This window comes from Arachis ipaensis, chromosome B02 (assembly GCF_000816755.2).
Source record: "Arachis ipaensis cultivar K30076 chromosome B02, Araip1.1, whole genome shotgun sequence".
Classification (NCBI taxonomy): Eukaryota; Viridiplantae; Streptophyta; class Magnoliopsida; order Fabales; family Fabaceae; genus Arachis; species Arachis ipaensis.
In genome coordinates this window covers 85,830,553-85,843,908 of record NC_029786.2, presented here as the reverse complement: position 1 = coordinate 85,843,908, position 13,356 = coordinate 85,830,553, and the positions used below count along the sequence as shown (strand labels likewise).

Here is a 13,356-nt window from a genome sequence, read left to right as displayed (position 1 = left end):
TGACTAGGACTTGTGAACTCAAGTAGATTGTATGCACTTGACTTTTCTTCATTGGTTAGAGGTTAATTAAGTGAAGGCAATTTACATTTACCATCACAATTGATGACGATAATAAGGATAGGACTTCTAATTCTCTTTCCTTGCTAAGAGCTTTCTTAGTTATTAGTTTATTTTTTTGCCATTTTACTTTCTTGTTTCTTATTACAAAAACCTCAAAATATACCCCATAGCGAATAATAAATTACACTTTCATGCGATTCCTTTGAGAGACGACCCAAGGTTTAAATAATTCAGTTAATTTTATTGAGTTTGCTTAAGTGACAAACAATTAAACATTGATTGAAGTTTAATTGTCGGTTTAGATCTATAATTGCAACGCGATTTTATTGAGAAATTCTTCACTGACATTTTTTTCCGTCACTCCCTCCCCCCTTTCTAACATAGTATCAGAGTCATGGTATCCTCTTTGGGAAGGATAAGTTGATTTTTTTGGTGAAATCACTGTACTTTTCATACTTTTCTTCTGCAGCATTTTTTTCCCTCTGTTTGGTCAATGCTTTGATGCTTTTTTGATCCCCACCGATTAGCTCATCTACTACTTACTTATTCTCATAGAGAAACCATATACTTTTCATCACCTTCCAATAGTTTGTCATCTCTTCGCACTTTGTCACTTTTCAGTAGTTTTTCGGCAGTTCACCATCTTTTCAACAATTTTTCGGCAGTTGGCCACTACTATTGCGGCAGTTCCATCTACGTTCTTTTTCGGCAGTTCCGTCTGAATTCTCTTCCGGCAGTTTCATCTGCGCTTCCTTCGGGAAGTTCCGTCCACATTTTCTTGTGCCAGTTCCGTCTATGCTTCCTTCTAGCAATTCCATCTGTGCTTCTTTCTGGTAGTTCCATCTACGCTTCCTTCCGACAGTTCTGTCTGCGCTTTCTTCAGGCAGTTCTATCTGCACCCGTTCTATCAGTTTATGTATTTTTTTTATTTATTTAGTTATTTCAAATAAGTTTCAAACTCAAGTTGCCACTTGAGTTTGAGAGGGTATGTTAGAGTATAATTAGGATCAAGTAGCATTATTTAACATATCTGAATATTTATTATAGGATATTACGTCTTTATTATTTCGATTCTCTTAGTATCTATAAATACCCTTCTATATTATATCATTCTACACAACTTGAATACGCACAAACCTTTTCTCTACTGCTCTCTCTTACCCTTTCTAATAATAATAAATACAATTTAATTTAGTTAGAAGTTTATTATTTTATAGTCTTCTATAAAATAATCTTTTTATCACTTTGGATATTTTAACTCTTTTTTTTTTCTCTTTACGTATAATTTTATTTTGCGTTAATTTTGTTTATTTAATGATGAAATATACTCATGTTAATTCTATCATATAATAGTTTTTTTTCTCCTATGTATTTTGGTTTGTATAGTTACTATTGATCTTGATATTTTTGTTTTCTTGAATTGTTCTTTATTTTTTTATAACTTGATAATTTAAATAAAAAAGCAAAGAAAGAAATAAAAATTGATGCCCAAAGGCGGAGGCTAGAAGCCTAAAGCAGCAACATCATTCCTCAACATTATTATTATTAATATGAACTTTATTATTTCTTTTATAAAATTCTTTAATATGAGCTTCATTTCTTTTTTTCATTATTATTAATACTTTTATTATTTTCTTCTCTAATTATAAATATCCTTATAATAATTCTTTGATAGAATTTTTTTGGTCTAATAGATATTTTTCTTATTATTTGTCAAAAATAATTTATATTAGAAGAAAAAAAAGATACAAATTAAATGTTAAAATTCAAATTTCAATAAGATGTGCAAAGGGTAACTATTGAATTCATTTGGTAGATTTAAACTCTTTATATTATCGTCATTGAAAATTTCAAATACTATTATAAAATTTTAGATATTTTTTTATCTTATTGTTCTTAAATTATACATTATAATACCATGTATTTGAAGAGCTTCATCTTTTTTGAAAAAAGTGTGACATTATATACTTTTTTGGATACAAAGGGATAATGAAGTTGAACTGAGTAACAAATTTGATTATATAATAAGATACAAATTTTTAGAATTTCTAGCACAATTAACAAATTTTTAGTTTCAAAATAAATTTGTACTCTATTTTTTTATCTTTTATTTGATTTTTTTATAATTTTTTCTTGATTTTCTTAATTAATTATGATTGTAATAATTCATCACAAATTTATGTTTTGTAGAGAAAATTTATCAATCATAAAATATAAAAGACTTAACCAAAAAATTTGTTATATACACATAAAATTTATTAAATTATTTCTCTTCCGTTTAATAATTTTGTTTCTCTTCTATTTATATTTCTTTCCTTCAATATTTTATTAGTTCTTATTTTTCTCTATTTTACTTTAATTTATGTATTTGTTCTTTTTACACCTAACATTTTTATTTATGTGTAATATACATTCTTACATACGTTATAGAAATATGATTTGATTCCATTAACTTGCTAAATTTTTTTGAAAAATTTAAAGCTAAAGCACAAAAATATATTTGTAGATATTTTACTTTTTTAACTAAAAATGTAATATTTTTTGCCATATTTGTTGTTGAATTTCTAAGTTAAATATGAATATTAATTTTTGAAATAGAATAAATATATTTTAAATTTTTTGCATCTAAAAACAATATTCTATCAATGTTAGAATTATTTAGATGGATAAGTAATGGTGAATATAGAATTATTTAGGATGGATAGAACTAAGTACATCTTTTTATTGAAAATATGAATTTAAAAATATTATATTCAATTCTCAATAGTCAACCTCTCATTGAACCATTGTATGTTCAAAAGATTTTTGAAGAAATGAAATAATTTTAAGTATATAATTTTTTGTAAAAAATTAATTAATTTAAGGTATTTATTGTTGTTGATTAAAAAAGTAAATTGAAATGACAATTTAATCTTTCTATACTCTTAAAATATTATTTATTTATTTTTCTAACATTCTTTATCATCCAATGATCACATTAATATAATTTAATTCAATAAATTTATTTATCATCATTTGATTGAATAAAAATTCTATTTTATCTGAAAATTTTATGATTTCTCAACCTCAAGATCATCCATGTTAAATCATTAAGAAATATAATTGAGAAAGCGGAAGCGTCCTTTCATTCGAGAGCATGATTGAGATCAGGGAGCTTGGCTCTTGTGATTATTTGATCTTCGTCAACCAAAACTTTCTGTATTTTTGATAGAGCTAAATCACAACTTCACTATGAAAAAAGAGCTACGGAGGCGAGTTTGATGTGTTGGAGACCAAAATCCTGAAGTCATTATTTATATTTGAATGTGACACTCATTAAACCCTAAAACTCAAATAAAATAGTATCTATAGTTTTAATCTCATTTATCCAAATCAAAAGTAATAATGACTTATTTAATTCAATATTTATGACAATAAATGAGATCACCGTTATATAAGCCATTTAATGTGAAATTACTTAATTTGCGATTATAATTAACATATGAATTGCCCATAAATATATTAAGAAATAATAATTTTCTAACAATCTTTCATTTAGGCTATACATATATATTTTTCTGAGATAATCACATTCTATAAATTTTATGAAATTACCGCAGTTTTTATCACATTAGTGTCGTAACGAAACCACGATGATCACCATACTAAAATACTCAACCACATAGATCAAATTTGGATGAGAAAATTCTGACATGAAAAAACAATCTCATGCATGCCTATTTTCAACTGGTCCAACTTGAATAAAAATTCTATTTTATTCGGTGATAGACTGAGATGAAACTGCAAGGACAATGCTTAGGCTCATAATAACCAGTGATGGCAACATGAGTTGTGAAGGAAGATGAGAGCTGTAAAGGGGTAGGCAGCAATGGGCTCAGCAACGACGATGACGGGAGCTATGAGGATTTTTGTGAAGAAGCCGAGAAGAAGAAGACTCTGAGTGAGGATGACTAGGTTTCTCTTGCATGGCGATAGAGTATAGACTGAAGTTGTGAATCACTGAATTTGTGATGTGAGGCAAATCCTAATTCCTAAAAAGCGTTTATATGTATATATCCGGGGCGGGTACACCCTAAACCCAACCATACCCTGTCCTGAGCAAAATCAGCCCCGACTCAGATCAAGTTATTATCCTCCCCAACCGGGTATAGACGGGTTGGGTACCCACGTATTTGGGTACTCCTGTCAAATCTAACCACGTATTGATGCTCCATTTATTAAGGATTTATTGCTAGCCAATGGATTGCTACACACACAAGACGAGATTCTAACTCTTAATAGTTGTTTAAGTGGACGAGTGAGATGATCACTCAACAAACTTAAATTGATTAAGACAAATATTAATTATTTTTAATATTTTAATATTAAAAGTCTTGATAATTTGATTTTAATTATAACTTTGTATATATCCCGTTCAAGGTACGAAAAACATACACTAGTTTGTAGTAAAAATTACGGTTATGAAAATCAAATCGGACCGTCCAATTCAACTGGATTAATCGAAAATCAATTTTTTGATCAATTCGATTAAGGTGAAAAATTATCTAGCAAAAAATCAGTAAAAAATGGTCGAATCAACGGTTAATCGATGAATTATATGAACCGATCTAATTTTTTGGAGTTTGTTCGGTTCACTAAAAATATGCAATGTAAGGTCATTTTACTAATAAAAGAAGGGTAAAGTATTATTTTGTCCCACCATTAAATTTGACGTAAACAATTCGCATATTAAAGAGGCAATATCATTCGATTTTAGTATCTAAGTAAAATCGATCAACCAACAATCACTAATATAAGAGTTTTTCTTTTTATTTTGGAGCGTTGATAATTGATTGTTAGAATTTGAAGTTTTGTATAAAATGAATATTGAGGAGAAGAAGTATTACAAGAAGATTTTGATTATGTTTTTCTAGCGCATGAAAGAATATATAACTTAACTAGTAACGTTATTAATATTTACATTACTCATTCCGTTAACTATTAATATCAAATTTAATGGTAAGACAACATTAAACTTGTTTCAAACTTTTTAAAACAAAAATAAAACGTTTAAAACCTTAGGTTAAAACGTTAGGGATCAAATTAAGATTTGACCCTAAGATTGATACTAAAATAATACTCTACCCTTAAAAAAATAAAAAATTTGCAAACCCAGTAAGACAATACAACATCTCATGTCTCACCTCATTAGTCTCTCATACATCAGAGAAGCCTACAACCACTCACCCCCACCTTCTCTACTGCCGAGCTACACTTCGTCAGTCAGAGGGTGCCGTCGCCATCACCGGACTAGTCTCAACTGAGCCTCCCACTTCTCCCGTCGGCATCACTCACATGCATAGAACCTACGGACACGTTCATTTTCTTCCCGGCGCTTTTTGGTTTCCCATCGTTCTCTCTCTCTTTCTGACCGCACTCTCTCTCACCCTCACCCAAGCCGCATATGTTGAGGAATCAAAATAAGAGTTCATATTCCTACCCAATATCCACACTCACTCCCACTGCCTTTTTTATTGTCGAAAACTCACGTTACTGCCGGCATTCACACAGTCGCGGTTCTCTTCTTGTGTCATTGAGGTTCTCTTCAAGCTCTCCCTCGCTTCTTCAATTTTATATTTGTGAGTTAATTGGTTTTTTGAGTTAATTTTTTTTATTGTTGATTGTTTTTCTTTCTGAGTTAATGGTTGTGTTTTTAAGTTAATTAATTTTTTTAATTTTTAATTATTGTTAATGTTAATTGTTGGTTTTGTTGAGTTAATTATTATTGATTGTTGTCAAATTTTAGAGTTAACTTTGTACTATTATTCTTATTCTAAATTAGTTTCTTATTTGTTGTAGGGTTGCTGATTATAAATTATGTTTTGATATTTTTCATGAACTTTAATGTTTGAGTTTGTTTATGAATTTTTAATGATAAAATATAGATAAGTTATTATGTAAAATTAGAAAATTTTAAATTTTATTAACTTAAAAATTGTAATTTGAATATTTAAAATTATATACTAAATTTTTAATAATTTTATTTTATATTTAATTAAACCGATTCAATTATATTTTGATTTTGGTTGGATGATTAAACCGTTAAATTAGTAACTTGATCAATTTATTGACGGTTTGGTTCTTGTAACTTTGGTAAAATTGTTTAACAAAATAAGCCAAAAACTGAAAAAATTAATTAATCGGTTGAATTGATTTAAATAATTATTTAAAAAGCCATTTTTTTTAATTATATATTTCATAAATAAATATATTATTTTAAGTTGAATTTTTAAATCTCTTTCATCTTCGGTTCGATTTTGAGAATATAGATAAAACTATCAAGTATAAACAAAGGGAGTAACATACACGTGTAATCTTCAATAGTTCAATAGGAAAATAAAAACACTCTAATCCAATTGAAATCATGGAGGGAATATATAAAAGATTAAAAGGTCATCCTCCAGACTCTAGAGTCAAATGAATGTCGAGTCCCACCTATAAAATCCATATAATTTCGTTCGATATCATATCATATCCTCTCACATTTTCTTACAACACAAGCTAGCCACCATTTCATCACACACACACACACACACCCTCTCTCTCTTATGCTCCCTCACACATACTAAAACTCACTTATGGCAACAGCTTCTGCTCACAAGTCTCTCACAAAATGCACAAACACCTTCCTCTTATTTCCTCTCTCCAAGAAGCAACACTCTATTTACACTCTTCATTTTCACCAAGTAATACTCCTCTCTCACTTTTAATTCTTTCTTTGTCTTCCAAAATTCCTCTTAATTATGTCGCTATCTTTAATATTTACACTAGTCATATGTTTTTATTTTGTTATTGGTGATTGTTCAGAGACCATTGTGCCATGGATGCTATCTTTCAATGAATGGCTGCAGAAAAGGACAGTCAAGAGGGCCTGTTGGGACAATAGAGACACAAACGTTGGAACCGGTTGCAACAACTTCAATGGCTTTGTACAGCCTGAAAATGACGATTTCTAAGATGAAATCAGAGCCTCCATATCGGAGCTCTTCGGGCATAGTGAGGCTGCAGGTCCCCATTGAGGAGGAAGAGGTTGAGGCCATTGATTGGCTCCACTCACAGAACCACCTGCTCCTTCCTCGCTGCTTCTTCTCCGGCAGGGAACACAATTCTTTTGACTCTAATGGCAGAAGCTTGGTTAGCGTTGCCGGTGTTGGCTCTGCCGTTTCTTTTTGCCAGCCACACCCCTTTTCCTATTGGGATTGGATATCCATTAGGAGGTAAGTCATTTTTTTTTCCTTCAACAAACAAACTTCTATTATTTATTTTTTGAAAAAGTCTAGAGAACAGCAACTTTGTTAAATTCTAATCAACATGTAACTAACAAAGAAAAGTGAGTCATTAGATGAACATTCATCTCACACCATTAAAACTATCATTGATGACTATTTGATGGCTACAAATCATAAAAATTGCTGGTTTCTAGCATTCCTCTTATTTTTTTTATTTGGTTGTTTCCGTGTCCCTTAACACGCCATGTGACCTCACAACTTTTTTTGTTTTTTTTTAAATATTAGATAATTATTAAAATTTATTAATTTTATTTATTAATTAATTATTAATTTTTTAAAATATAAAATAAAAATTTATTAATTAGATTAAGTAATAATAAAAAATAATAAATTTTCATGACTCTAATATCCCCCGGCACCATTGCTCCATTGAATGCTTATTATTGTTTTGCTTGTGTTTAGTTCCTGATAAAACAACTTACTTTCAAGGTTTCTTTCTGAGAGCTGCCCATTGATTCGTGCATACGGAGCCATCCGATTCAACGCAAAAGCTAAGGTGTCATCAGAGTGGCTGCCTTTCGGTTCTTTCTACTTCGTGATTCCTCAGGTGCATACATTGCATTCTTTCAAAAAACCACTAATTACTTATTCCATTGTTGATAGTATTTATAGCATCAGCAGCTAGATATACCAAGCCCAAAAAAATTGACAGGTTGAGTTTAATGAGCTTGAAGGAGGATCGATGCTCACTACGACCATTGCGTGGGACAATACAATTTCTTGGTCCTGGGAAGATGCAATCAATGCTCTCCAAGAAACCCTTAGCAAGGTGATTCCAAATTGATTCTGTTACTTTACTTATTATTAGGCAGAGATTTAGTTCAGAGTTCAAACTAAAATTTTGGGCTGCAGGTTTCTGCTTCGATTGTGAGGTTTCCGAAACAAGCTCCTCCAACATTAATACTAAGTAGCCATGATATTCCAAGTAAAATATATTGGGATATTGCTGTTAACAGAGCTTTGGAGATGATAAAGAAAAACAACTCCTTACTAACCAAGGTAAACCTATAATTTTTCCGACCATGTTTTGATTTCTTACATTGATATCATAACTTGCGTCACAAGAATTCATTTGAAAACACTCTCTTTAACCATGTGTAATCATTCTGTCTTATATGCGTGCTATGTCGATTACTGTTTTTATAATCAACTAGGTAGTTCAAGATAGGATTCTAAGAATTGTACTACATTACAAATTTATTTTTTTTACCTCTTATCTTATATATATATGAGTACTATTTTCCTTGGTCAAATAAAAAAAAATTCATCTTTGTTATATTGGAAATTCAGGTTGTGCTGGCTCGTAGTACAAGAGTAGTGCCTACTACTAACATTGATCCGCTTACGTGGTTAGCTTGCTTAACGGTATTGAAATCTTCTTTGAATTTTGACACTTAAAATGGTGTCTTGGCATCAAGAAGTAATGAATTTCAAATGTGTGTAGGTTGAGAGCGAAAATGCATACCAGTTTCTCCTTCAGCCGCCAAATGCACCTGCATTTATCGGAAATACAGTAAGTCTATAACTTATTTCATTGCATTCTACATGCTGAAAATTCCAGAATTTATATATCAGAAGATGAATTTCACTTTGTTGTTAGTTTTCTTAATTTGAGAGTCATCCAATGGATAACCTGTTCAAGAAATATTCGGTGAATATCAACAATGATGAATTCTTCTGCTCTGTTGCCATTTTAATTTCTATGAACTTGATGAATAGCCAGAGCAACTATTTCACAGAAAATGGCTCCACATTACTAGTGAGGCTTTGGCTGGAACTCGAGCTAGAGGAGTGTCGATGGCACTGGATCGTCAAATAGAACTTGACTTGCTTACAAGGTTAACTTATATTCCTTGATGCCTGTGGTTACCACTATTTTCATTGTGTCTAGCTCCCCAAATTTGTTGTATAAGTTTCTTCACATATTTACAGTCCAAAGGATGATATTGAGTTCACCATAGTAAGAGATACCATAAGAAGAAAATTAGAGGTGAGTTTCTTTGACTTTTTTTTCTCGGTTAATTTCACTTTTTGTAGGTAAGGAGTGCTGCACTCCTTGTTAACTTGACAAATCTTAGTTCTTTATTTATTATATTTTATATCAATGACTCAAATTTAAAATTTAGAATTTATGATTTAGGATTTAAAGTTTAGAATTTAGAATTTAGGTTCAGATATTTAGAGTTCATAATTTAGGTTTTAGGATTTAAGATTTATGGAGTTCAAAGAGGGCTACACTCCTTACTTTCTTCCGAGCGCATTAGCATTCGCTAAGTTAAATACAAAACAAATTGTCATTGACAATGGCTGTATTTTGTTTTTGTGTAATGCTGAACTCAATGTACAGTTTAATTTACCATATTACCTTTTCCATCTTCTTGTAGTTATGTTGGACCTTCCATGGTTATGATTATGATAAGGATAAAACTTGCATCTGGTTGTTGTTTTTTTCAACAGGGAGTGTGTGAAAAGGTTGTAATTAAGCCAAAGAAAATGATAAGAAAGCTCCCCAGGATCCAACATTTATTTGCTCAATTAGCCGGCAGGTTAAGAAGCGAAGAAGACGAGGTAATCATAGTAAAATTTGAGTGCTATGTACCCTACTTTTACTCCTTTAAAGGTTCGAATTTTTGGTTCTCCAAATGAAGTAATTTTATTAGTACCCACCATACAACAAGTTTGTGAATCTTTCTTGCTTTCCTTTCTTTTTTCTTTTTTTGTTTTTTTTCCTTTTAATAGTTTAAAATTTTGTCATCTCTTCACCCAAGTCCAGCAGTTTGTGGGTTTCCAACAGAAGAGGCACAACTTTTAATTGCAAAAACAGGTGCATCCATTTTCTCTACATCATTATTATTTCTGATGTTTAATCCTTTTTTTTCTTTTAGGGTAATTTTAGCAGTAGTTACATTTTCTTATAGATTTTTTTATATAATATTCTTTACTTAACTTAAAAGAGGAACATAAATTTTAGTGGGGCCTGAAAATCCATGCAAGCTAGCTTGTTGACAATGGTGATTGGTGGTCATTCATTTCACTCTAATATGACTGCATATTTTATGCAAGTAGAAAATGTTGTGATTTGGCACAGTGATTATTAGAGAAATCAGAGGAGTTGATTATTATGAATCAGTGTAAATTTTGTTACTGCAAATATGTCAATTTCTGTTGGATGAATTTTCTTGACTTACAATCCTAGAACCCTCTTTATTAAAAAAAATCTTTTTGTTGTTGAGGAATTTTGTTTCAATACTTGAAAATGGAATTTCTTGATTTTCTGGGAAATAAATCATGCCTTGGTAGACAAGCTTATACCTGCCTTCCAATTGAGTGTTAGTTTTTCTAAGGTTCATTTCGGTCCTTGATTTTATAAGGCAATACATTTTAGTCTATGAAATTTCAAAAAGAGCATTTTGGTATAAAGATGGGACGGAAATGATCAGCAAAGTCAAGGACCAAATGAACCTTCACTCATTTATGAAACATGTGATATGATTAGATTGGTATTAATCATTTTAGAGCATGCTGGTTAATAAGGTGATAAAGAAGAAAATGTGGTTGATGTTTCAAGTTTGGTTTGACCAAGTTATGATTTCTATTCTCTTGAATAAACTTATGTTAATTTTTTCATTTTTTACATTGATGTTCAGAAGTATTTGATAGAGGGATGTATGCCGGACCTGTTGGTTGGTTCGGCGGCGGAGAGAGCGAGTTTGCTGTTGGCATCAGGTCAGCATTGGTGGAAAAGGTTAGCTGCAATTTTGAGGATTTTTTCCTCCTTAGTGGAGAAAAAAGAGGTGCCACACTGCCACATATAGTTTGCATAGATTGATATTATTATCAGATTTTGATGAGTGATTAGTGTTTGTAACATGTATATAAAGTAAGGGAAAACGTGATAATTCTATTGCTTAAGTAGCAGTAAGTACCTTTAATATGGTATAATATCACTATTCACTACTATTTTTATTATTATTATTGTTGTGTGCAAAATTTTTCTGTTTTTCTGTTGAAACTGGTAGGAATGATTTTTGCAAAACCCGGCAAAATTGTGAAATAGAAAATCTGTTTCAAGAAATCCCTATAATTTCAAGAAGACCATTATTAGTATTAGCAATAATATTTAAATCTTTAAAAGCAAGCAAATCATACGAGTTTATTCAATCTCTTTTTAGGATCACGGTGCATTGATATATGCTGGAACAGGGATAGTGGAAGGAAGCAATCCTTACTTGGAGTGGGATGAACTAGAACTCAAGACATCTCAGGTGAATTTGTGAAAAAAAAAATCCATCTCATTCTGTAGGTGGAATCTTTTATGGCTGATTTTGCTATTTTGACAACTCGAAAAGAATTAAAGATTTGTTTTTAGTTTTGTGTAAATCATTATTTAAAATGTTTGGTTTCGTCTCTATGCTTAGTAAATACTAATATAGCGAGTCGAGACAGGTTAGCATTATATAGATAGAGAAAAATAATAGACTAAGAGAGAGCATGAGATTGATCTAAAATTGATATAATGTTATGATGACAAAAATTGATTGCATCAATTGTTGCTGACATGTTTTGTAGTTCACCAAGTTGCTCAAACTTGACTTGCCTCTCAGACAAAAAGTAGATTGTAAATGAGCTCCATCAACTGATTCGGTTAGCGTCTTCGATATCTATTTATGCTGGTAAACTTCCTAACTACCATTCATTTCATTTTTCAATTTTTTCTTGGGAGGTCAAGGATTAATACCATGCCATTTAAAGTTGCCAAGTATTAAAATTGCAAGTTGAAAAATATTTATCAAAGAATTTTGATGCATAGCTTCTGGGGAAACATGTTTAGTGATTGATGGTAATTTTTGTTTTTTATACATCTCATTAAAATAAAATTAAATCATCTAGATGATGGTAAGCACAAAGTAGACAAGCAAGATTTGTCAAAATTAACATTTTCTTTTTCAATTTCTTTATACACAACCCTTAAAAAAGAAGAATGAAAATCAACTTGTTTGGTGGATTTAAAGTTGATAGATTTTTTTTCATGATTCTAAAACATCTGAGATATTATTATCTTGGTCTGAACTAGCTTTTGCATGTCAGTACAAAAAATTGGTATATTGCATTTTTGCCACATAAAGTTTGAGATTATGTTGTTTTTTTTCTTAGGTGGAGGCTTTGGACAACACCATATAGAATAAAACATTATAAGCTATTTATTTATGTTATTTTAAAGACTCAATTACTGCTCTTTAGAGTAGATTCAACAACTGCTGATTTGTATTCATGGGTTGAGAAGTCATGACAGCAATTCTTTCTCCCGAATATTTGTACTCTTTTGAGCAAAGAAATATAAAAAACATTGTATAAGAATAATAATAATAATATGTATACACTAGTGTGTAATATTTCTTATTTTGTATGATCTCAATAATTTGCAAAAGGAGAAGAAATAAAGTGATTTATTTTTAATATATAAAACACAAATTACTATGATCTTAGTATTATGCTTATCCAGCGATACATTTAGTATATTATCTGACTGTTTACACGTAAAGAAATTTAATTCCAAATAGAGTAAGTATTTCTAGTAAATAATTATGATTCACAAAGCCACTGCATGAGTTGGTAACATTTCCTGCTTGATACTTTTTATAATCTTGGTTGTTGAACTATTGGCATCGGATGTTTTTTTTTTTTTGGTGACTGGCATCGGATGTGAATGCACACCATCAAAATAAGGTTAGAATTGAAAATCAATCATAAATTAATCACCATCTGAACTGAAACGTGGCTTCAATGGGTTTTTACCACAATCTTTTTTCCACTGATTGATGCATCCAAACGACCAAGTTGTTTCGTGATAAACCATGCAATCTGAATAATCGGATAATAAACTATTAGTTATCACTACAATAAGAATTTAACTTTAATCCGATGCAATCAAGTTTTATTATATAAAAGTTAATATTTAAATAGTTAA

At 30.5% G+C, this 13,356-nt stretch overlaps 1 protein-coding gene across 10 annotated transcripts; it reads left to right on the top strand.

Moving 5' to 3' along the window:
• LOC107625586 (isochorismate synthase, chloroplastic-like) lies at positions 6,513 to 12,788 on the top strand. 10 transcript variants are annotated; one of them, XM_021116088.1, is made up of 15 exons: positions 6,513 to 6,785; positions 6,907 to 7,316; positions 7,818 to 7,935; positions 8,041 to 8,157; positions 8,241 to 8,387; positions 8,679 to 8,737; positions 8,833 to 8,901; positions 9,128 to 9,226; positions 9,321 to 9,378; positions 9,846 to 9,956; positions 10,128 to 10,212; positions 11,036 to 11,182; positions 11,592 to 11,653; positions 11,958 to 12,061; positions 12,543 to 12,788. In XM_021116088.1, exons 1-14 carry the CDS (start codon positions 6,678 to 6,680, stop codon positions 12,012 to 12,014), a joined length of 1,647 nt encoding a protein of 548 aa, XP_020971747.1. In that variant the 5' UTR covers positions 6,513 to 6,677; the 3' UTR covers positions 12,015 to 12,061; positions 12,543 to 12,788. The 10 variants fall into 10 exon arrangements, 6 of the variants coding, with proteins under 6 accessions (XP_020971747.1, XP_020971745.1, XP_020971744.1 ...); XM_021116086.1 differs by having other exon boundaries at positions 6,515 to 6,785; positions 8,679 to 8,753; positions 9,108 to 9,226; positions 11,039 to 11,182; XR_002357724.1 differs by having other exon boundaries at positions 6,516 to 6,785; positions 8,679 to 8,753; positions 9,108 to 9,226; positions 11,036 to 11,114.